The sequence below is a fragment of the Rhinolophus ferrumequinum genome, chromosome 11 (assembly GCF_004115265.2).
Source record: "Rhinolophus ferrumequinum isolate MPI-CBG mRhiFer1 chromosome 11, mRhiFer1_v1.p, whole genome shotgun sequence".
Lineage (NCBI taxonomy): Eukaryota > Metazoa > Chordata > Mammalia > Chiroptera > Rhinolophidae > Rhinolophus > Rhinolophus ferrumequinum.
In genome coordinates this window covers 47584599-47609524 of record NC_046294.1, presented here as the reverse complement: position 1 = coordinate 47609524, position 24926 = coordinate 47584599, and the positions used below count along the sequence as shown (strand labels likewise).

At 46.8% G+C, this 24926-nt stretch overlaps 2 protein-coding genes across 3 annotated transcripts in view; both read right to left on the bottom strand.

The window, feature by feature from the left end:
• Positions 1 to 958: 958 nt before the first annotated feature.
• Positions 959 to 5574, bottom strand: IL18BP (interleukin 18 binding protein). Its single transcript, XM_033120163.1, has 5 exons — positions 4025 to 5574; positions 3219 to 3475; positions 2637 to 2843; positions 1877 to 2000; positions 959 to 1799 (listed from the first exon to the last, which is right to left on the bottom strand). The coding sequence occupies exons 2-5, from the start codon at positions 3454 to 3456 to the stop codon at positions 1625 to 1627; spliced, it is 744 nt and encodes a 247-aa protein (XP_032976054.1). The 5' UTR covers positions 3457 to 3475; positions 4025 to 5574; the 3' UTR covers positions 959 to 1624.
• A 154-nt stretch (positions 5575 to 5728) lies between these two features.
• Positions 5729 to 24926, bottom strand: part of RNF121 (ring finger protein 121) — a 74541-nt gene continuing 55343 nt past the window's right edge. For both annotated transcript variants that reach the window (XM_033120143.1, XM_033120145.1), the window contains exons 3-8: positions 22440 to 22594; positions 19704 to 19811; positions 16815 to 16935; positions 9220 to 9353; positions 8513 to 8614; positions 5729 to 6968 (exon numbers count right to left, since the gene is read on the bottom strand). In XM_033120143.1, the coding sequence (XP_032976034.1) occupies positions 6848 to 6968; positions 8513 to 8614; positions 9220 to 9353; positions 16815 to 16935; positions 19704 to 19811; positions 22440 to 22594 (741 nt within the window). In that variant the 3' untranslated portion in view covers positions 5729 to 6847. The remainder of the gene's footprint in view (positions 6969 to 8512; positions 8615 to 9219; positions 9354 to 16814; positions 16936 to 19703; positions 19812 to 22439; positions 22595 to 24926) is intronic.

The window sequence follows — 24926 nt, the reverse complement described above, 5'->3', positions numbered from 1 at the left end:
CTTTTGGGTGACCAGGTACTTGTCAATAAGCAATAATATTTTGAATCTTTTTTCCCTGAGCAACAGGTCCCAACAATGGCCTAAAAATACTCAGTGAACCATGTTGTAAACAGATGTGCTGGTATCCAGTTTTTGTTCCATTTATAGAGCACAGGCAGAGTAGATTTAGCATAATTCTTAAGGGCCCTAGGATTTTCAGAATAACACTAGGCCCTAAGAAGACAGTCACCCTGTCCTGTGAAGCATTAAAGCCACTGACCCCGCTAGCTATGAAAATTCTAGACAGCATCTCCCAATAAAAGGCTATTTCATCTACATTGAAAATCTGTTGTTTACTGTAGCCACCTTCGTTAATTATCTTAGATCTTCTGGATAACTTGTTGCAGCTTGTACACCAGCACTTGCTGCTTCACAACTTGCATTTTTATGTTTGGGAGAAAGCTGCTTTCTTTAAACCTCAAGAACCAACCTCTGCTAGCTTCACACTTTTCTTCTGCAGCTTCCTCACCTCTCAGCCTTCATAGAATTGAAGAGAGTTACAGCCTTGAGGCTTTGGCTTAAGGGAATGTGGTGGCTGGTTTCGTCTTCTATCCAGACCACTAAAATTTCTTCCATGTCAGCAATAAAGCTGTTTTGTTTTCTTGTCATTTGTGTGTTCACTGGGGTAGCACTTTTAAGTTCCTTCAGGAACTTTTCCTTTGCATTCACTACTCGACTGTTTTGGCGCTCCAGGCCTACCTTGTGGCCTGTCTCGGCTTTGGACACGCCTTCCTCACGAAGCAGAATCATTTCTATTTTTTGATTTAAAGGGAGAGACACCTTAAAGTGAAAGTCCTTTCACTAGAACACTTAGAGGCCACTGTAGGGTTATTATTTGGCCTAATTTCAATACTGTCGAATAGAGAGGAGAGGGAGAGAAACGGGGACTGGTTGGTCCACGGAGAAGTCAGAACACACATTTATCGATTAAGTTCACCATCTTATATGGGCACGGTTCATGGCACCCCAAAACAATTACAATAGTAACATCAAAGATCACTGATCACCGTAACAAATACAATACTGAGGGAAGTTTGAAATATCGCGAGAATTACCAAAATGTGACAGACAGACATGAAGTGAGCAAATGCTGCTGGGACATGGCACTGACAGACTAACTTGACGGAGGGCTGCCCCAACCTACAATTTGTAAAAAAAGAAAGGAGTATCTGTGAAGTGCAGTAAAACGCAGTATGCCTTGTACAAACATAACACTAGGTGGGAGGCACAATGTGGCCTGAGCTGAGAGCCAAGACTGAAATGAAGAGGTGGCGTTTCTCCAGGCTTCAGAACTCACCCGTCAGGATGGGGAGGCAGAGGGGACCCTCTGGAGGGCTTCCTGAGTAGGGGATATGACTGTCCTCAGCCCAGCCTGGGGACAGTGAAGGCAGACACGGCCCAGGGCCAAAGGGAGAGGGACATCTCGTCACTACCCCTAGGCCATGCCACCTCTGCCTGCGCCCTGAGCTCTGTTTAGTTTCCACTCAGGCTTGGGGACTTGGAGGAATGGTGGTCATTAGCTGGAGGCTGCCCTGGGAGAAGCCTACCCTTTCCTCCCCACATTGCAGCAGAGCTCCTCCGGTCCCTAGAAACCTTCCCTTGGGTTCGTCACAGAGAGCTGGGCTAGGACGACGTGACGCAGGACAGTGTACTCAGGATCCGCGAAAACACAGGAGAAGTTGGTGCTGTGCAGGGCGGGGCTCAGCTCCTCCAGCACCAAGGCTCTCCACAGCTGGGTGCTGGTGCCCCTGCGCTCCCGCCTGCAGCAGAGAATGAAAGGCCATGAGACCCCCGCAGTCGGAGGCCACCCCTGCCACCTCACCACCTCGCCCCTCACCTGGTGCTGCCCTCCCGCAGCCGGCCAGGGAGATGCTCGATGAAGGAACCATTGCCCAGCCAGTAGAGGATACTGAAGTGGGGGAAGCGGCTACAGGCAGTACAGGACAAGGTCAGCGTTTCATCTAGGGACACATGCAGCTGTCAGCCCTTCTGTAGAGCAGACCCTCCCCACTGCCATTCTGTGGCACCCTGCCCAGCTCCCCAGTGCCCGCGATCCAGGAGCCCGGAGTGCCGCTGGGCTCTGCACCCAGGTGGGAAAGTCTTAAAGGGGAAGTACGGCTGCCTACCAGGGAGGCCCATGCTGAGCAAGAGGAATCTGGGGAGAGAGCCTTGGTTCAGGTGACGACTCCTGAGCTTGTTTCTTCAGGATGACCTGATCTGGTGCCCAGCTTTGGTGACTCTAGGAATCCCAGCCAAGGAGACAGCACCAGCGGGCCACTGCCCCCCAGGGGGGCCACTGGGACGAGGGGCTGGGCCATAGGGCACACTGCAGCCAAGGCTCTGGGCGACCTCTGGCCATTCCTCATGTCTGAATTCTCTCCGTCCCATTTGATAGGGAGCATCTTGGGAGCTGGGCCTGCACCCACACTCATGCTGGGTGCTCAGCCAAGGTGCCCTAGTAGGTGGCAAGCTACATGGCAGAAGGGGTGGGGGTGGGGGCGTATGTTCAGGAGTCAACCCTACCCTTGGACCCTCTGTGCCCACGCCCTCCCTCCGACACTGTGCCCTCCTGGGCTCCCATCAGAATTGCTCCTTACTTATTGGGATTTTCACGTCTGGCCAGGTCACCTCCAATGCTGGGCACCGCTTAACTGTTGGGAGCGTCGGGGGCCAGAAGGGGCAGGGATCCTTTGCAGTCCCAGCCGAGGCAGTGCCAACTGTGGTGGCCTGAGGTGTAGGTGCGGCTCTGGCCAAATGGAAGACGAAGTGGGCACACAGGAACAGGACCCACAAAGGTCTGGGGTCTGAGGAAGGACAGTCACAGAGATCAGCGGCTGTTGGTCAGCTTGGGAACGCTCAGCACCCGGCTTGGGTCTTGGCTGGCGAGGGCATTGCTACCCGGGTATAGCTCTGGCCCAGAAATTCCTGGGCTCTGCTCAGGGAATCGGAAGGCCAGATAGACCCTCAGCCCCCACCTCTTGGCCCTTTTTGAATGGAGCACAAGGAGACTTCAGAATGAGCCAGAACCACAGCACCTGTAGAGAGGCTAAAACCAACACCATACAGTGGGGTGGAGTCTCCTGGGGGTGAAGCTCAGGGCATCCACACCGCTCCATTCTGTTCAGACCCCACCCCCCCTTCTCCCCCTTCACCCCGCCTCGCACAGACCCAGGTCCCACCTGGTGTCCAGTTCTGTCTCACGGTCATGATGTCTGCGTCAGGAGCTGGCGTGCCTGGCTCTATATATGCGACGACTTCCTCTTTGGGCAGGCGGAAGAGGAGAACAGTGAGTAAACGACTTGAATTCTCAGATGCAACATGGCTCTTCCCGTAGACTTCACAGCCTCTCCCCGAGGTCTGAACAGTCAGTGGACTGCCAGGCATTGCTCTGTACTCTGTTCTGTTGCTCCTGCCCATCTGTCCCAATTGAAAACTCCTAGTTTTCAAAAAAAGAAACCAGAAAAAACAAAACCCCTCAAAACTCACCCAGCAGCGGCTGGAGCTCTTCAGCACTTAGAAACAAAGCTGCAGGATCATTTGTGGGCAGTCTTTTCCCACCCTGAGCTCTTATTACCCACAATATGCCAATTATTAGTCCAAACTAACCTTTTCATTATAAGAATGGAGAAACTGAGGCCCAAAGAGGGGCCAGGGACTTAGCTAGTCACAAAGGGAGACAAAGCTCTTCACTGCCTGAACTGGTCTGGGAAGGCCAGGATAGAGTGAGTCCTGGGAAAGCACGGTCCCCTAACCCTATTTTACTCTCACTTTTATTCTAACCAAGGAATCCAAAGCAAGATGCCACGCCACTAACACGGGCACACACGTTTATAGCCGTCTGGGCGCAGTTCTCAAGGTTCCTGCACACTGTGTGGCTCTTCTTGAGCCAAAGTTTACAGTGGCCAGGAAACATCCTGCAATCTCCCACATGCCCCTCCTCACAGGGGGTGTCAGGCTGTGGTCTTTAATCCACCCTTCTCCTCACCTTTTCAGGGTCACAACAGGTGTGAATGAACGAGTCTCTCCCAGATCAATTCTTCCATCCCAGCAAAGGGTCAGGACTTCAGTGCGAGTGCCCAACTCTGCTCTTCAGAGCCTGGCCTTTGCTTCTATACGGGCAGGTCTGCTTGCTCTTTCACAGCCACGCTGACATCCCAGGGGACAACTCTCCCAGGCACTGGGGACCTCAAGCTGTTGGATCACTTTGACCATTTCATGTTCAATGTTACATCCGCCCATTCACATCATAGTCTTTGTCGTCCCCAAAACCATGCCAACCCATCCATCACCACCACGAGCCCTTCTCACTCCTCTCATCCCAGCCCCTGGGCCACAGCTACACGTCTAGCTTCACCAGGAAGTCCAAATTCCCCCTACCTGGATCCCAAGAAGCCTGAAGAGCCCTGGTTTTCAGAATCCCTTCTCGGAGCTCCATGGCTCAGTTCAGCTGTGTCTGGCCCCATACAAGCCGCACCACAGGAACTGCGCTGAGAGTACTTTCTGGCATTGTCTGCAGGAACCTCTCAGAGCCAAGCTTGGAACACGAGCTGGAACGCTGGTCCTAAAAGGAGGAGTGGACACTTCCCAGGGAAGAGGGGGAGTAGCCCAGCACTGGCTCCAGCAACGGAGCTATATAAACACACCAGTCGGGTCGCTGATGGAACAAGTGGAGCTGGGGCTGTGGCCAGGCCAGGACCATGGTACGGCGAGTGAGGTACCTGGGACGCAAAACTGAAGGAGGCCTCACTGCCAGGGTCATGGAAGCAAGAAGAGCAGGACGGGGACCCAATGCATGCGTTTATCACGTGTGAAGGACAAGCCCTGATGTCTGAGGTTTGTGATTTCTGTGATCAGGAGGAGGGCAGAGCTGGGGAGCCCAGGGCACGCAAGTGGGTTTAGAGGATGTGTCAGAACACCACGTGCTGCAGTCCCGAGGTGTGTGTGTGTGTGTGTGTGTGTGTGTGTGTGTGTGTAAAAACCAGACTCATATTCCTCATTTAGTCACAAGAGAAAATCACATCTTTTCCAGGCTCTACTTGACATTTTCCTCCCCTACCTCCTGAGCTGCTAGGCTGCAGGACACAGGGAAACTTCCTTAGTCATCCCTGCAGTTAGGTCAGGAGGCAAGGCCGCCTGGAGCTCTGAGAGACATGGTCCTTTGGGGGCCGTGGGGGTGGGAGGGAGAGGAGACAGGATTCTTCCTCAGTGTCACAAAGAGCAAAGTTGGGCCACTGGAAGGTCATAGGACTCAGGTCTGGTGAAATATGACAAGAGAGCCTTGGACAGCCTGGTCTCAACTTGTCACATGAGCCTAGTGTGGGGGTTGGGGGGACAAAAATGAAAGGATGATCCCTGGACCCTTCAACTAGTCCCCATTCCCTCTCTGAGGACGGGCATGAGCAGTGCGGGACCACGGGAAGCCACAGCTGGGTAAGAGCCAAAGCTGGAAAGGGCCCATGAGAAGGGCTGGGGCAGGGCACTGGCCTCAGGCGGTGAGGACAATCACCCAGGGATGCCCTGGGCCCCATCTGCCAGGTCAGGAGCCCGGCATTGCTCCATCCCTAGGGATGCTGAGCGGGGCCAATCACCCAGGACCCTAGCTCTCAAATGGGAGTGGCAAAAGTTAGCCATGGCAGGCACCTCCAGGGACCCCAGGGAAGGAGGTGCGAAGAAGAAAAGCAAGATGATGTTCAGCTTTCCAACCCAGCTCATGGAGCTTTATTCAGAATGGAGTGACAAGGTCCAGCTTGGTTCTTGCTGCCCTTGAAGGGGCAGGCCCAGCTGGGCCATATTCCCTAGGAGCCCGGTGCAGCAAGGCCATGTTTGCCCTGCTACTTCCTTCAAAACTCCTAGGACCAGGGCTGAGGCCTCCCTCCCCTGGGCCTCCCCCTCCCCCACCCGCCAGGCCCAGGCAGGACCCATGAACCCACGAGGCTGACTGACGTATGGACATTCCCTGGGCTGGAAATCCCATGCCAGCCTCAGGGAAACACCGATAATGGCGCAGTCTCCCATTTGTCACAGGGACTGCGCGGACACACACAGATGCACGCATACAGCTTCACTCGGGCTTTCAGGAAGGAAGTGACGGGGCCTTTGGCACATGTCACCACTTCCGGGCTCACGGGGCCCTCATCACTGCTGCTGGCAGCGTTCCTGGGATCAGTCACCCAGGCTCCTGCTGCTTCTGGCTGCCCCCAAACAAATCCTCAATGCAATCTGAGGTCCCAAGGCTTCCCTTGCTGGAAAAGCCACAGGGTTCCACTTCCCTGAACCAGCCCACGGCTCCTGGACAGGGGAAGACAGAGTCAGACAAAATATCCCATGTTCCAGATGGGAGGCGGGACACCACTCACTCCTCAGTGCCCATCTGTGGCGCCAGTCGAGTGCTTCAGCTCGTCCTCACTGAGCGCAACAGGCATGTGCCCCACAGAGGGAGGAAACGGGAGGGGGTGGGCTGAGGCCCCCAGCCAGGGGTGAGAAGGCTCCTTTAAACCAAAAAAGGTGTGGCTCTGCTCCTGCCCTGCTCAAGCAGGGAGGGCGAAGCCTGGAGGAGTTGGGGCAATTCCTATGCTCCACAATAAAAAAGGTTTTTAAATATATTCATCAAAATAGTTTTCTTTTAAAAAGCCCCCACTGCTGACAGCCCCACTGGCTAGCTTGCCATCATATCCCTCCCCACCTGGACACAGCCAGGGGGGTCCTGAGTGGCCCAAGTGCCCCTTTGAGTCTTTCCCACCCAGGAGATCTTGAAGGGCAGGAGGAGAGTGCCCTGAGGTCCAAGGTGGGTGGATGCTCTTCTGCCCAGCTATTCCAGGCCCAGGATGTAGTTGATGCCTTGCACCAGGCCAATGATGACAGGCTGCCAGGCTACCAAGTACCGAAGCCAGTCCAGCAGTTGCCCGTACATGACGTGAGGCCTCTCCCAGCTGGCAGTATGTTAACGAAAAGAGGCTATGCTCGAGCTGCGAAGCCTGCTCTAGGGGATAGGCCACAAGGTTTGCCCAAATCCTCCCGAGAACTGCCCACGCTTTCCAGCTACTCCACAGAATCAGCCTGTGGAAAGGCAGCTGCTTTCTAGAAAGCCCCATCCAGTCTTCCCATGTTGTAATAAAGGGCTAAAGAGAATGGGGGAAGGAGAACAGACGGGACCAGTGAAGAAGACAGGGGTAGAGGGGTAAAACTAAGTTCTCCACGAATAGCATGCGCAGAGGGCCTCCCATGTACCACCTTCTCTAAGACGGGGCTCCAGTGTGGTAGAGAACAACTGGAGGCTGCTGTAAACATATCTGTGACAATGGCTATAGGGAAGCTGGGAGTGAAATAAGGTAACCCCAAAGGTTCTTGTAATGTCCAGTATCAAAGATTTTCAGGTCAAGGAAGAGGTTGAGGCTAGGGACAGAGGCAGAAGGGAGCAAGAGGCTAGTCACGGGATAACCCCTGGCAGAGGCTCTAATGAATCCCGAGCCGGGCACTAAGCACCAGGCTCTACGGTGACCAAGCGGCTCCTTTCGCATTACAGCTACATGCTGGGCAAGACGTCTGGAGAAGGAGCCTGGGATTCCAGCTCTGGGGAAAGCACAGCTTGAACCTCCTGAGACTGTGGGGAACCTCTCCAAAGGCATCAGAAAAAGCAGCCTGGCCCAGTCCCTGAGAACTAACGGAAGCCCGAAGCATCAGCGTGACCACTGAGTTACTTACCTGTTCCTAAACTCGTCCCTGGAAGAACAAGCAAGAAATCTTAAAGGGCTAATCTCTAGGGGACAGGGAACCCTGGCACAGAGAGAACGCTGGGGGGGTGGGGAGGATGCTGTAAAATGAGGAGAATACTACCCACGTCATAAAGCTGCGCGAATCAAATGAGATTAATATGAATAAAGCACTTAGCACAGTGCCAGGAACACAGTAAGCGAGCAGGAAGTGGTAGCTGCTACAACCGTGTGTCCCCGAAAATAAGATCGGATCTTATATTAATATTTGCTTCATTAGGGCTTATTTTCAGAGGATGTCTTATTTTTTTCATGTACAACAATCTACATTTATTCAGATACAGTCATGTCATCTTCTTCTAAAACATCGTCATAATGTACTAAATGCGTCCGTCCGGCTGACGATCTTAACTGGGGCTTATTTTTGGAGTAGGTCTTATTTTTGGGGAAACACAGTACCAGCAATTTACACTTAAGGGATCTTGTAGGTTGGTGCAAAAGTAATTGCCATTTTTGCAATTGTTTCTAACCTTTTAAACCGCAGTTACTTTTGCACCAACCTAATAGAACTATGATGAGAAGCTGAGCTGCTAGTCCTGCCCCATGTTCCATCCCCGACTTTCCTGGACCTGAGGCCACATAGAATGGTGAACGTGTACCAGGCTGGGGTCAGGAGGGAGGGCCCAGGAGGACCTAAATGCAGGCTCACAAGGGCAGTGCTTTCTTCCCTGCCCACTCCCAACAAGAACCCAGACAAAGGATACGGGTTGCTGAACATCCTCTTGAGGTCTACCTTCTCTTTGCAGTAGGGACACGTCTGCTTCTTTCCCACAATGCACCAGCCGCGGATGCAGAACTCGTGGAATCTGAGTGCCACTGGTCAAGGGAAATGGTGGGCAGCCAGGGTGGCACTCCAGCTCTGTGCCAGTCTTCAAGATGCCCATGCACTAGCTCTGGAGAAAGGCTCAAAGCCTGGCTTCACCTCTTATCGGCTGCATAATCTTGGGCAAGTCCCTTCTCTCTGAACCAGTTTCCTCATTTGTGAAGTGAGACTAATGAGCTCTACCTTACAGGGCTACGATGGGGCAAAATGGGGATAATATAATATATGGCGCAGAATGGAAGCTAAGTAAGTACATATCACAAATGCTATTCATGGGCATTTGCTTCTGAAACTGAGGGGCCCGGTTAGAGGATGCTCTTCCCCTGTGCCCCATCTAATCTTGGGGAGCCAGTGCAGGCTCCTTTCTGATCCAGCCAGGCTATAAACACTGTTTATACAGGAGTGTCTCCCATCTGTGGGAAAGAGTGGACGAGGCTGCGGTTTCCGCTCCAGGGTGCTGGCTTCTCTAACAGGAACTATCACCCAAATGTCTACCCTCTTGTTACTCTCCCACAGAGGTCGGGACGGCATGCTCCTCCCCTCCCTGACTGGAGTGCGCATGTGACCCGGAAGCTCCAGGCAGGATACACGTGATTGCAGGACAGCCTGTATGTGTTCTCGATGATGCCCTCTTCACTGACATCCACGAAGATCTGCTGCCCGCACACGGCACACACGCTGTCCGACAGGTGCTTGGTAGGCATGCCCGACTCGCTGTAGAACTGGGAGAGAAGAGCACAAGGAAAAGACGAAAAAGACGTGAGAATCAGCCCAAGTGGGAAGCTACTACAGACGCCTTAGGTCTTCTGGAGAGAAGGCAACGTGGCAGGGGTAGGACAGAGGTAGAGAACATCTTTATACGCCAAGCTAACTGCATCCCTGCTGGGCAAATGAGGAGAAAGGGACGGACCAGAGATGGGTTGGGAAGTCAGATCAGTAAGACCTGAAAACGGCTGGCTCAGCGTCGGGGACAAAGAGAATGAGAGCTAAAAGGACTCAAGGCTGGTGGCCAGGAGCATATCAGGTAAGTCACTCTGTGGCCAGACTATGGTTTCATAAGACACAGAAACATCTCTTATCTAAGATGAAAAAGGGAAATTTCTGGTGCAATGTTGTTTTGGTGACAAGGGCATTCTCAGACACTTGTGGCAGCAGCAAAAGAGGTTTAATCCTTTTGGGTAGCATGTGGCATGATATCTCAAACTCTCACACCCTTTAAATTCACTTCAAGGAATTTAAAGAAATAAGTACAAATGTCAAAAAAGCTTCATGCATACAGATATTCATTTAAGTGTTATTTATAATTCAAGAAGCAAAGAGTTTGGCAATTCTTCTAAAAGTTAAACACGGAATCACTACATGACACAGCAATTCCATTCTTAGGTATATACCCCCCCAAAAGAAAACGGGCTAAACACACACTCATACACCAACGCTCATAGCAGCGTTATTCTTAACAGCCAAAAGGTGGAAACAACCCAAGTGTCCATCAACAGATGGATGGATGAACAAAATGTGGAGTAGTCACAGAATGGAATATTATTCAGTCATTAAAATAATGAAGTTCTAATACATGCAACAACATGCATTGAAAACATTATGAAAAACGAAAGAAGCAGATACTAAAGGAAAAATGTATGATCCCATTTATATAAAATATCTAGAACAGGCAAATTCATAGAGGGAGAAAGTGGATTAGAGGTAGCCACGGGTCAGAGGGAGGGATTGGGAGGTTATTGTTTAATGGGTAGAGTTTCTGTTTGGGTGAAAAATTGGAACTAGGTAGTGGTGATAGTTGCACAGCACTGTGAATGTAATTAATGCACTAAATTGTACACTTAAAATGGCTAAAATGGCAAATTTTATGTTACATATATTTTACCACAATAAAAATATAGTACGGGGTGGCCGAATGGCTCAGTTGGTTGGAGCGCGAGCTCTCAACAACAAGGTTGCTGGTTCAATTCCCACATGCAGGCTCCTTTCTGATGGTGGGCTGTGCCCCCTGCAACTAAGATTGGAAACGGTGACTGGACTTGGAGCTGAGCTGTGACCTCCACAACTAGATTAGGGACAACGACTTGAAGCTAATGAGCCCTGGAGAAACACACTGTTCCCCAATAAAAATAAATGAATGAATGAATGAATGAATGAAAAAATAGTTATATATATAAAATAGAACTAATTATTAAAAAAGCTAAAACAAGAATTATTAAAAAGGCATTAAAGGGGCTATGAAAGAACATTGCAATGAAAGTGGTCGCTAACTAAGCCTAGGCCATTCAAGAAGGCTTCTCTGAGCGGTATTTTAGGCTGAGAAGTAAAACATGGTGGGAGTTAGAGATGAAGAGGACCTGACGCAGGCCCCTGGAGCTTGGTGTACTTGAGAAACTGAAAGGAGTCTAATGTGGCTACAGAGGTTTGAGAAAGAAGAAAGAAGTAAGACTTACGAAAAACTTTGGACTTGAAATGGGAAGTCATCTAAGGGCTTTATTTAAGTAAGGAGTAACATAACTGGACTCAAATTTTTAAAAGATCACTGTGTCTTCTATGTGAAAAATGGATTGGAGATAATGGCAAAGTGGGTTCAGAGAGACCAGCTAAGAGACAATTGTAATTCTTTAAAAGCAATAGATGGAGACCTGTGCTAAGGTGATGGTTTGGGCTAATCTGATGGCAGTAAAAACTGATAGAAGTAGATGGACTGGTGATGCCAAACAGATAGCTGAATAATAAAAGTCTGGAGCTCAGAGAAAAGTCTTGGATTAGAGATCTGGAAGCCATGTTAAAAGGGAAATTATCTGGGTGAAGAGAAGATGACAAGTTTGAGCTCAGAGGAACAGTAACATTTTAAGGGAAGGAAAAGTTAGCAGAGGAGACAGAAAATGTGAGACAAAAAGAAAACAGATACAGAGTAATGACATAAAGACAAGGGGGGGAAGGCTTTTCAAGGAAGGCTGAGTCAACTGTGCTGAAGACGACTGAGATCAGAATTAGTGACACTGAGTCACTAGTGAACTAAGTCATTCCAGAAGGGTACAAGCCAAGGCCAGATTAGAATCAGGAAATGGGTCAGTAGCTGGAAGAGAAAGTGGGTCAGAAAAAGGGTATTTTTTGGGGGGGGGGAAATAAATGCTTAAGGTTAATGGGAAGAGCCCAGGAAACAGGGAGAGTTGAAGTCACGGGTGAGAAAGAGAAGTCAACAGCACAGGGTCCCTGGGAAGGCAGGAAGGGACGGAACCCAGAGTGCAGGCAGGGCTGGCCTTTGATGGGAGAAAGGACATTTACTCCACTGTAACTGGAGGGAAGGAGAAGATGGGTACAAATGTATGAAGATCTGTAGGTATGGTATCAAGAAATTGTGGGAATTTCTGTTTGATTTCTAGGTTCTCAGGTAAATAGGAGGCAAGGTCATCAGCTGAGGATGAAGGGACAGAGGAAAGGGGTGTGAGAGGTTTGAGAGTGGAGAAGGTTTAAAACAGGGGTTACTTAAAGGGGGAGAGTAAGCTCTCCAGATAAACATAGTAAGATTTCTCCTTCTGAGGATGGGAAGACTACCTCTGGGCTCACATCACATGGGGAAGACTCACTGAGGAAACATGGAAAACCCCGGCACAGGGGCTGGCATATAGTAGGTGCAGGGAGGAGCTCAGGAATGACGAGTTCCATTCCACACCACTGAACATCACAGAAAACTTGTGCCATGAAAGCCTTGTGAGCCCTTCTAGTCCCACCCCGTGGACGGGGGGAGAGATGGCGACTGAGGCTCAAGGAGGAAAAGAGCCTTGCCTGAGGCCAGAGAGCTGGTGGCACAGCTGAGCAGGGGCTAGTTGAATTCAGGCAGATAATGTGAGCAATGCTTGTTGAAAAACTAAATGAAATACCCATTTCTCAGGGTTATAGAAGAGGAGATTCCATGTCACAGAGTGATCTGAGATGACTTCAGACTATAGACAGCATCAAGAGAGAACTGGCATTTCCTCGTGAATGATGATTTGCCTGTTTTGTGTCTTGCTCTGTGTGTTTGTTGGGTCTGAAGAAGATACAAAGGCAAATCCTAGAGGGCGCCTGTGCGCCAGGCGATTAGATATAAAACATGTCGTTTTGTAGCACAGCAGTACTGTATAGCAGGTACTTGATCAATGACAGCTATCGCCATCATCTACTGAGAGTTAGCCATGGGCTTTTACACTAACCCATTAGTTTCTTACAACAATTCTACAAGTGTGGTAATATTAATATTACAGTGAAGAAAACAAGATCAGAGAGGTAAAATAATTTGCTCAAGAGTACACAGCTAATTAAAAGTAGATTAGAATGAAACCAGATCTGTCTGACTCTAACCCCCTAGCTCCTTCTACTACTTTAAGCCAAATAAATGGGCAGCTAGTCCTATCCTGAAGTTATCTAGGGCCGCTGACGATCTAGGAGGTAAATCTGGGACACAGGAACTTGTTCAGAAGGTAGAAAGTGTGAGGTGGGACACTTGCCCAATGTAGCATGAACAGTGTGTTACTACCTTGCCTGGAAGAAGCCCCAGAAAATAGGTTTATTTCACAATCTTCCACCCTTCACCCAAACCACCCCTACATGACTTTTGAGTATGAATGGAAACTGTACTGACTGGCTGTCACAAGCTTACAACCTCATAGTGATCAGCTGGAAAAGAAACATCATCCAAGGTTCTCTTGACTCAAGGAAAGAAGAGAGTTTACTTCAGTTCATATTACAAATTTCTCCATGTGAGGCAAAACAAAGAGCTGCTCTACATTAAACAGAAGTGTAAAACAGTGAAAAGGAATTGAGAATGCTTGCTGATATACTTCTAAAACCTCTTGGTTTCATTTCTAAGAACGCTGACATTAATAAATTACAAATCTTTTTATGTCAAATCACTGTGAGAGGGGGACCAAGCGATGAATCAGACCAGTTCCTGACCTGGTAGGCAGAGCAGCTCCAACATCAACTATGACTCTCTGGGATAGAAGCTGCGACCACAGAATGGACAGACTATGAAAAATTACCAGGACTGAAAATGTGACATGTACATGCAGTGGAATACTATGCAGCCTTAAAAAGAAGAAAATTCTGAGACACGCTACAACATGGATGGACCTTTAGGACATTATGCTAAGTAAAATAAACCAGTCCTGAAGGTCAAATATTATATGAATACACTTATATGAGGTACCTAGAGTGGTCAAATTCAGAGACAGAAAGTAGAATGGTGGTTGCCAGGGGCTGGGGGGAGGGGAAATTACTGTTTAATGGATACAGAGCTTCAGTTCTGCAAAATGAAGTTCTGTGGATGGATGGTGGTGATGGTTGCAAAACAATGCAAGTGGACTTAATGCCACTGAATCATGCACTTACAATTGGTTATGATGGTAAATTTTATGTCGTGCGCATTTTACCACAATTTTAAAAACTGCCTTGGGCGATAGTGTGTGCTAGTGAGGACTGTACTTGGTCATACTTGGTACCCTGTAGATGGTTGGTAACAACTGCTGCTTGAGTAAATAAATGAACGAGTTGGCCAATGAACGCATGGAAGGCTGAAGTTTCCTGGCTTCCTGACATTGCCTCCCCCGAAGCACTCATCAGATTCTGGCGTCGAGGCCATGGATATTATTGAAATTCAGGCTGCCGTGGCGCAGGGGCCCAGCTGTTCCTGAACAGACCGAAGTCCACTTGATCAAGGACCGGCAGGAATAAGAGAGTCCTGGAATTCTCAGAGTTGGAAAGAACTATAAAGGCAGCGCAATTTATCCCTTTACCCCCTGGTGGAGTCCCTTGTCCCGTGTCTCTGCCTGGTTTAATCTGTTGGCATATTGAGCTCTAGCAGAAGGCCCACACTAAGTCTCAGCAATATCTGCTATGGGAAACAATGAATGAATGAATGAACTCCTGGTGACTCACTCCCTGTCCTGGGGACCTGGGACACAGCAAACTGCTCGTGTATAGTTAGGGTCAGCAACGTCACATTCCATTCAACAGGAGTTAGATACTGAGTGGCTCCTCTGAAAGGATAGCCATTCTCAGCGTCAGTTACCTAAGGGAGAGGTAGGTCCTAGGTAAGACACTAAGATTCCGAAGGCCGGGCTGAGGTACAGGGGAGGGCGCAGCATTATTTTTGTCAGGAACACAGTCTCTAGGTCTGGACATTCGGGAAAAGCTGTCTAGATGGAGCCTAGGTGGTGGGTGCCGAGATCATACCAACTACACAGAGGGAGGCTGAGGTTTAGACGATGCAGGGTCTGGAAGCCCTGGAAAGCAGGTAGCCCGCTAAGTCAGACTAACCTCAGTCAGGGATTCATGCATTATTTTCCTGCTACCATCCTCAAATCTTTAATGAAGTCTGATGTGATTGTTTGATCCTTCTGTTCTTGTGCTAAGAGGCACAGGGAAGTGCGTGGGTTTATCTTTGGGCCAGACTATTAAAGAATGAGCATGGAGTGGTGGAGTAACTAGTAAGACCCCATAAAAGAAAGGAGAAATATGAGGGGGCAGGAGCTGGTATGTGAGGCACTCTCAACCCTAACAAGAAACCCGCCTGCCAGGACTTTTGGTGAAGCTGGAGTTTATCATTACTGGGGAATTAGATAATAATAATTAGGGATTACCACTTGTAATCACTGGAGCATCCAATAATTCTTCCCAAGAGCATGGAAAGAGGCCCAGCTCAAATCCCATTTCGGGGAAGACAATGTAATGATCCCAGAGGAGAAGCTAACTTGTGGATCAATTCTGAACTAGGTTCCATTTGGACAGAAGAGGGATTCTGTAGATGGGTTATTAGTGATCCCCCTGAGGGAATTAAGGCTATGCTTAAATTAGCAGCTGATAATAACCTGGAGATAAAGTTGGCAACAACCCGGGGAAATCAGAGAATTGTCCCTTAAAAAAACGTAAGAGAAGACAAGGAAATCATTAGATGGTAAAGGACAGGACACTGGCAGGAGTGCTGAAAAGCTGGCTACTGCCATAGAAGTATCTTAGAGAACAGCTGTTGTTGACAGTGAAGTTAATAATTAGACAATCTAGGGTCTGGAGATCTCTTCTGGGGAATGAACTGGTTAAAGGAAGATCTGAAGCTTACACGGATAAGAGACAGTGAAATGCAGCTAAAACATAGGACAGTTGTTCAAAAAGAATCTAACAGGCTGTGTATGAATTGACTCAATGTACTTTGTTTTCAATATGATCCATTACAGGAAAAATAATACTGAGAAATAAAACCCTGGACCTAAAAAAACTATACTTGATTAAAGTTATCCAAAGCGATGGCTGAGTATTATTTAACCTAAATTGCCCCAGACCTACTGGCCTGCGGCACAGATGAGATCGCAACAGCACAGACATACAAATTTGCACAGTAATTAGCCTCCCATCTGTAAAAATACCTCCAACTCTCCAGGAGTTTCTGAGATGCCTCACTTAAAGTCAGTGCCAGTCCTTTCCTGTTCCTGTCACTTGGTCTCCATTCACATTTGCTGCCTAAAAGCTAGGACTGGTATCTGGATGCTCCAAGAGAACCTACTTTCCAAATATTCTCCGAGGAGTTCTCTCCAAACTGCCAAACCATGATGTAGCAAGAACTTCTGAATGCCCTTCAGCACCCCCTTCATCAGACAGAGCCACATGTATTTCAGCACAGAATTGGAGAAATGTCCATTAAACTTGGAAATGTTCCTTCTTGGAGTGGGGTCTAATGAGATGACACTGAGATGGGGAGCACTTCTGTATTGTCTACGTGGTCAAATGCCACTACGATGTTTGTTCATTGCATTGTTAACCTTGCCTTCATAATATTTATTAAAGTTATAATTATGTATTTATTTCTAGGTTTGTTACCTTCATACCCATCTGTCACTAGAGAGTAAACTCCACTTAGGCAGGACATTTATCTCTGTACCCCTTTGTAATTCCAGCACACGCACAGTGCCCAGGTACACAGGCAGTTGAATGAATGAATATTAACTTCCTGCAGGGGAAAGTGGTTCTTCTCTGTAACAGCCCTAAAGTTATATCTGAGATCTTGCTTTCCGAATTTTAAAGGACTCTCCACACATACCACCCACATCTTGAAGGATGTTACATGGCTTATCTCTGACGTCAAACAAGTGATGCTGTCCTGCTGTGGAGGTGGCAAGGGGCAGTACTAAGAGCCCAGGTGAACTCACCCCGATGGTAGACGCCATGTAGTCTGCACACATTTCTGCAAAGTCCCGCTCCAGAACGCCATAGTAGAGGCCATAGAAGAGGAGAGAAATGCCAAAGTCCATGGCATCTTCCGGTTTGATCCTGTAAGGGAAGCAGTGGGCCTGTGAGGCCTGCCCTGAGACACACTGCTCTGTGTTACTGCTCTGGGCGGAGAAGGCAGTACCTCAAGTTCGGAGGCTCAAGGGCTAGTGTAAGTGTTGGCAAACGAAGAGCAAATCTGACCGGCTGCCTGTTATACGGCCCATGAGCACCACTTCAACAGGCCAGCACTGTGAGCTGCAAAGACCAGTCAGGGTGCCCCTTCTGCCCTACTTCCCACTCTGTTCCCAGGGCCTGCCTCCTCCAACTGACAACCATGCCTTGCAGCTGCCTAGAGCCCGCTCTGGTTGGCACCTACATGTTCAGAACTTCACTACTGGCAACTGCTGGACACCAAGCAGTGGAGTTTCAGTCCGAAAGTCGGCAACTCACTGAGTTGCCTCACCTCCAAGTTGAGATGCCAGCTGCCCAAGTTGAGATGGCTAAGCCCTCCAAAATGAGGGAAAGGCATACCTCCCCCACTAGGTGTCACTGAAGCAGAGAATGAAAATGATCCAAGTGTTTACACAACCCGTCAAGCCCCTGCTTCTGAGAATGTCTTTTCTGATGGCCAGTGGGCACAAAGTATGCCCACAATCTGAGACAGCCCATCCAGGCAAGCAGGGCAAAGAAGTTTTCTCTGTTGTTATTTAAGTATCTATATCATAGTCTAGATTTCGCCTTTTGTTCCACAAATCCTAAAATATTTATTAAAATATAAACTTTACAGAAAAAGTTTGCCAACCACAGCTTTTGGGAAAAAGTTAGTTATATATTAGTTACAACATTTTAAGTTGCATCTATACATGTTCTGTATCATGTCATCAAAGTTCAACTTTTTTATTAAGGACAAAGATCTTGCCTGAAATATCACGAGTTTTGTTTTAATAAGTCCAAGGACCAATAATTTACAACTTTGAGTCTATAAATGTTTATTATAGGAAAGTACCTTTGTTAAAATATTTATACCAGAAACTGTATGTGTTCACTTAAAGCTGTAAATTATATTTATCTTAGAAAGATGGATATGCTCATCAATCTTGTAATATTTAACCTACTAACTAGACATAATCTCACACCAATTAACCTGATCAGTAGCATAAAAATGGTCAAGATTCTCAATTCTGTTTTCCTCCCTGTAGTGGAAGAGAGTAAAAAGAAACTGTAATTTTAAGTATCTTTAATAAAATGCAGAATCTTAATTTTTATTATTTTAACCACACAGGTTAAGAAGATATCTGGAAATATCTTGGTTTTCTTTGATGAGATGTGTTACACTCTATACTGATGAGTTCCTGTAAATCTTTGTGAGGCCTGTTTATTCTTCCAGCCTATCCTACTGCTGAAAGAAACAATTCATGGGTGTCCTCTCATTATGTAATTAGGACTTACTCCCTTCAGTTTCAAAGAAATTCCTGCCTACAGTGTACTAGGTTTGGGGAAGAGGCCAGTGGTCATGAATTTAAATTTGAATCTTAAATCTCTTCAGCTTCAGTGTACTGTCCCAGGCTTAGGATTCCCCATGATCCATCACCCTCATCACCTCTGCCAGGAAACCACATTTCCACCCTCTTCTGCCCTACTTACTCCCTATACCAGCCAGTCCCAGAGTCCAAAATTTCTTGGCTTCTGCCTCAATTGGGGGTGGGGAGATCTGTATGCTGATACAAATCTTTTGGAAAGCTTATGACAATATGAAGCAATAGCTAGAATCCCACCCCTAATAATGTAACCTTAGGAAACAACAGAGCAATGTTATCTGTGATAGCATTAAATAGAAAAACAACCTAAGTGCCCACCAGCGGAGCAGGACTTTAAATGTCCACACGTTAACTTTCTAGAACTGTTTCCTGAGAAATGTGATAAAGGTAGAACGTCAGCTGTGTTACAAAGCAACAATGCTTATCTAGTAAACATGACCTATAATTAGTACACTGCATCTGGACTGGGAGAGTCCTAAAACCGGAAGTATTTCTTTGGAAAGGGGTGGGGCTTCTGGGCCAGGCGTCTCCCACACCCCGTGTCATCTCATTCCTTCACATCTCAGCCCTGGGATTACTGTGCGGGCTTCTGCAGACACTGCCCTGCTGTTTCCTGTCTTGTATCCTTCTAGGTGGACTGGCTGCCAGGTATGGCTGACTGTGTCCCATGAGTTTGAATGTCTAGTCCAGGGGTCGGCAAACTGTTTCTGTAAAGGGCTAGACAGTAAATATTTTAGGTTTTACTCTCTGCCACAATTATTCAACGCTGCTGTTTTACTGCAAAAACACCCATAGACAATGTGTGTGCCTGTGTTCCAATACAATTTTTATTTTATAGAAACAGGACGTAGGCCAATTTGGCCCATAGAACATAGTTTGCCAACTCCTATTCTCCTTGAACATTAAGACCACACAGGTAGAGTGAATGTTGCAATAAACAGTATATATGTGGACAAGGAAAATGGTTCTGCCAGGGTGAAGGACTTATGGGTAACTGGCTGTAATCATTATTCTTCTTACTTTTGTCATTACACTTTTTCCACTAAAATATAAATTCTTGGAAAATATAACCTGTGATTTGAAACTCTAAGTGTATTACCCAGACATTCCTTTCTCTTTGCCAGCATAAATCATGGAGGGCCCACACTCCCAGCCTCCATAACTCAAGTCTCCTATCCTGGGGACCATGTTCTCCCTGTTAATACCCAGGACTTGCCCCAGGAAGAAAGGTACATCCCACCAGCTTCTCCTCCCCCAACACCAGCAAAAACAAAAGCAAAGGGTACTCACTTGAACAATAAGTTAAGACCAAAGAGGGTAAACATGACAGCCATGTAGCCAACGATGCCAGTGGCATAGCTGATTTTATAGATCAGCAGGAACCACTTATAAACCAACCTGGAGAAAGGAGAGAAAATTAATACAGCCTACAAAGACGCTCTGCCTATGGGCCTCTGGACCACCAGAATCCTTTCTTCTCACATCAGTGGGGGACATCAGGTTCTTTGCTTAGGACTTATTGAGCAACTTCAGTTAACTGTACAAAGCTGGTCCTTCCTTACAAGGAGGTTTCAGTCTCAAACAAAGAAAGAGCACAGCTGATCTCAGATGTCTCAAATTCAGGGTAACTGGGTAAGGAAGTGAAAACTAGTAACTATATGCTCAGAAGGGAAGAAGTGGGGAAACTAATTGTTCTTGTCGGGAAAGAACATTCAAGGAAAGATGAGTAAGAGGCAGAATCCGCTACAGGTTTTGCACCTGGGCATGGTTAATCTGAATACTGCTTTGCTCCTATCCACAGGCCAATAATGAAATGAATGTCTAACAACTTTGCTTCTGAAATCATTTTTTTCCAGAGGAGACGTGATAAGGAGGGAGACAATCAAAGACTGCTTCTGAATTGAATGTATGTGCGCGATGGTGGTGATGGTGGTGATGGGATGGTGCTGTGACATGCTCCTGCAGGAGAAGCAGGCTCACTGTGAGCCCGAGAAGCAGCGTGGAAGCTGGTTGGTGGCCTGCAGCTAGGTTAAGGAAAGACGGTTCCCTGAACGTACCAGAGCCCTTAAATGCTATGGAGGTAGGTCTCTGATACCAGGAGCCACTATTCTATCTGTGATGAGAGCTAATGAGCAACTTAGTCATTTGCTCAAATAACTAGCACAAGCTGCCCTAGCTCCTGAGAGCCTACTAGGTTACACCAACCCTGCTGGTCCCCAGGGAGGAAGCTCAAGGTCCCTGCCTGTGCCTCCTTGCTGTGGCTAAGCAAGGGGCAGTAGCTTCTCAGGTGAGGGAAAGGCCCCAAACATCTTACAGTGCCTTTCCTCAAAGACCACAGGTCCATTACCCAGGGTTTGCACTGATCAGACGGGAATGAGACACCGTGGCAAGGATGTGGAATTTCAGGTGGAATCTGGATCAAATGAGGTTTATTAGCTGGGTAGCCTCAGGTAAGTCAAATCACCTCTCTGAGACAAGCTTATTTATTTGTAAATGGGGGAAACTGTCCTACCTTCCTCACTGGATTGTACAGAGCCCATTTCCTGGTGCATAAAACGTACGCTCAATAAATCTGCATGAATAAACTGGATGTTTATGAAAACGCTTTGAAACTGTAAAGCTCAATCAAATGTTGTATCAAAAACCTCCCATGCTATGGAGGTTTCAGTTATTTTAAAAAGCTAGAAGTTGATACTGTTTGTTACCTGGTGATTCTTGACATGCTTTATTACACTTTTTCTTCATATCATCCTACCTGAGGTAGCAATTATTACCACACTGTTAGGGATAAAGAATTCAAGGCTCAGAAAGATGAAGTCATACAGGTCATATAATTAATAAATGGCAGGGCTTGGGTTTCCAATCCACCTTCATCTGGCTCCAGAGCCTGTATCTTCCTTCCATAATGGCCCTTAGCATAAACTACCATAGCCAGAAAGGGGCTTCTGGATCACCAACTTCACCTTGAAGACAAATTTATCTTTGTGCAGTTAGACTCACAAGGCCAAAGCAAGGTTTGCAGTAAAGTGGAACATAAGATACATGGGAAAAAGAGCAACCCGCAGCTTGGAGGACTTCAGATCTAGCAGTCACAACCTTGAAGCTGACCAGTTCCTCCGTCAGGCTCTCCTGGACCTTTACACCCGGCTCTCAGAGTACTTACTGACTGAAACAGCTGCTTTCTCACCCATCTCCTCAATTAAACCGAGCACTCACTGAGGGCAGGGACCATGTCTTACCCTGTTCTGTACCCCAGCGCTCAGCATAGGGCCTCACAAACAGCAGGTGCTTGTTGAATGAATGAATGAGAAAAATCTCTATTTTTTTCTTTATTCTCACAGATATTAAATGACCTCACAAGCTGGATGGAAGGGTCAAATGAGAAATACATTTGGATAACACACACAGAATTATAAAGGCAGGGGCTATTTTGGGACCCCAAAAGAAGTATTGTTTATAGGAAAATTGCAAATTTGCTGAGATTCATTCATTCAACAAAAATTCAGAGTAAGCTACTATGTGCCAGGCCCTGTGGCAGGGCCTGGATATACAGCAACAAACGAAATGGATGTGGTTCCTGATCTCATAATTCTAGTTTAGTGGGGGAGACAGACATGCAAGAGAATATTTAGTTACAAATTGAGATAAATTCTATGAAGGAAAACTACAGAGCATTACGAAAGAATATAAACTAACTCAGAGATCAAAGAAGGGTTCACAGAAGGAAATAACATTTAAATGAGACCACAATCATCGTCAGGATTTACTTACTTATTTTGTTTGCTTTTAATAGATTAATAGATCTTGATATAAACCATAAGGTAAGCAAGCTATAGGGAAATATTTGAGGGTTTTTATCTGTGAATGGGGATAGGTCTCCCAATCAGCTGGTTTTGGTGGGGCCCCTTGCCAAGTAATCTCAGAAGATAAAAACTGCAGTATTTTCAGGTTAAACCCACCCCGCCCATGCTCCTCAACCAGGTAGCTTCAGGAAACGTAGCTCTTCCCCACTACCTGAATTCTCACCTTGGGGTTGTCTGTACTAGTGGTTTCCGGGTAGCTCGGAAGGTGACAAAGGCAGTGACAGCAGAGAACAAGATCCAGATCACTAGGAACCTCCACCAGTGCAGCTTCACTGTGAAATAGAGGGGAACAACCCACATCTGAAAGAGGGTCACCATCTGAAACACAAACACAAGCACTTCAGCTCCAGCCAGCTCCCTCTGCAGCTCCACCCACAAGTCCAGAGTGCATCTTATGTGTTCCATTGCAGCCCAATCCTCTACTACATTCGCAATTTTGAATATAGGCACCTCCTAGGGATCTAAGTTCGAAATCTGGAACTGTACTGGACCCTCATCAACTGTTTATTGTATATATGCTTTCCTTTCTGTCGAGCCCTTGCTGTCCCTTGCCTGGCTGTCTACAGCTGCCTGCATTCAGTGTCTCCCCCTCCAATCTATCCTTCCCAGGAGTGGTATCTCTAACATACAGTCTTGAACAGGTCATTCCCCTGCTTAGAACCCACTAACGGTCCCCCAAATATAGGATAAGATCCAACATCCTTAGAGAGGCAGTCAAATGCCAATATGGCCCCAAACTACTATTGTAAGAGTCACCTTCTACCACTCCCCATGCCTGTAGTCAGGCTCGCCCCCTCGGCCTGAAACATCCTTCCCACCTGCCTTTCTGCCAAGGCACATGAAGCCTTCAGTCTCCTCTCCAGACAGAATGAGTCATGACTTTCTACTGCCCCAAAAGCATTGTCTTTTCTACCATCATCACAGTGGTCATCTAGAGTAGGAGGCCGGATTCAAATTAATTCTCTACCTGAATGTAAGCTCCTTGTGAGCAGGAAACTGTCTGGCACATGATAGGTCCTCAATAAATTTAGATAAATAAGGGGAAAGCAAGACTAGAACCTTAAGAGGAAGGCAAATTTCAGTTTTAGAGTGTCTATTTCACTTTTCTCTCCTTCAGATCTTTACCTGAGACTTGTTAGCTGAAGAGTTCCAAATACATAAAACAATTCCAAGTCAGAAGTTTGAACTAATCACCATTCTTCTGCTCCCCAATGCCTTTTACTCCCTTTCCCGACTACCCAACTTTTCACTAGATGTCACTTGTCTCAGGTGAGTAGCGGGTTTAAAAAAAAAAAAATTACCACTTAAAAATAAAGGCTTTCTTCCTGATGTCATCAAATGTAATGAAAGAACATTAAAAAGGGTAAAGCGGGTGGCTACAGAGGAAAATAGTAGCTAGTTTCCTGAAGTTCCACAGTACAGAAAACTTTTGAGACGGTATTTACTCTTAGGTATTTCTAGACCAGTGCTGCCCAATTAAAATATAATGCGAGTCACATACCGGGGTGCCAAAAAAATGTGTACACGACTTGTATTCATCTTTTGTTATTGGTATATATTGAGTATTACAATTTTAATACATTTTTCCCTTTTTTTTTTTTTTAATTGGGGAATACTGGTAAACAGTATGGTTTTCCAGGACCCATCAGCTCCAACTCAAGTCATTGTTTTCTTCAATCTAGTTGTGGAGGGCGCAGCTCAGCTCCAAGTCAAGTCGTTGTTTTCAGTCTAGTTGTGGAGAGCGCAGCTCACTGGCCCATGTGGGGATCGAACCGGCGACCTTACTGTTATGAGCACTGTGCTCTAACCAACTGAGCCAACCGGCTGCCCAGTTTTTTCCTTTCTTAAAATGTGTATATATTTTTTTGGCACCCTCTGTATATAATTAAGTTTTCTAACAGCTACATTTTAAAAAGTAAAAGGAAACAGATACTAATTTTAATAATACATTTTATTTAACCCAATATACCCAAAATATTACCATTTCAACATGTATTCAATATTAAAGTTACTCATGAAATATCTTACTCTTTTTTTGTACTAAGGCTTTGAAATCTGATGTGTATTTTATACTTATAGTAGAGATTAGTCACATTTCCTGTGCTCAATAACCACATGGGACTGGTGGCTGCCATACTGGATAGAGCAGCTTAGAGCATCTTTTTAGTGTTCAGTAGTCTATGGCTACTGCTCTCTTAGAGACTGCTCTATGGCAAGAAAAAAAGCCTTAGTTTTTTAGTGTTATTTTACAGATGAAAAGAGAAACAATGAGAGAGAGACAGCGAGAAGAGAATGGTGAGCAGAGCCACTGTGCTTTAGAGCTTCCAGTTCTGTGTGCCCACGGGTGCTGGCTGCTGGCCAGAGAACAATGTAGCCTCAGTACCAATTCTACTGCATAGCAGTCCCCAGTACTCTCTGAATGAAGCATTCTAAAATATTCTGACCTTACATAAAAAGTGTGGAATGTAATAACAAGTGGCTACCCAAATAAGGCTCCAGGTGACATTCTAGGGAGATACTGGGAGGAGATAAAGAAAAGACATCACAATGAACAACTGTAGATTATTGAAACTGGGGGGAAAAACAACCAGAATCATAGATAGAGGTGAGGTGTGGAAAGAAGGGCTGCAGCGTCTTTAGCCTTCACACT

Excerpts from the sequence above, each read along its gene's own strand:
- IL18BP (XM_033120163.1), bottom strand. The coding sequence starts at position 3,456 with ATGGGCAGGAGCAACAGAACAGAGTACAGAGCAATGCCTGGCAGTCCA. Across the intron at positions 2,001-2,636 it reads AGACGTGAAAATCCCAATAA|ATGAAACGCTGACCTTGTCC; the intron begins GTAAGGAGCAAT and ends ATGTGTCCCTAG. Across the intron at positions 1,800-1,876 it reads CTGCGGGAGGGCAGCACCAG|GCGGGAGCGCAGGGGCACCA; the intron begins GTGAGGGGCGAG and ends TCTCTGCTGCAG.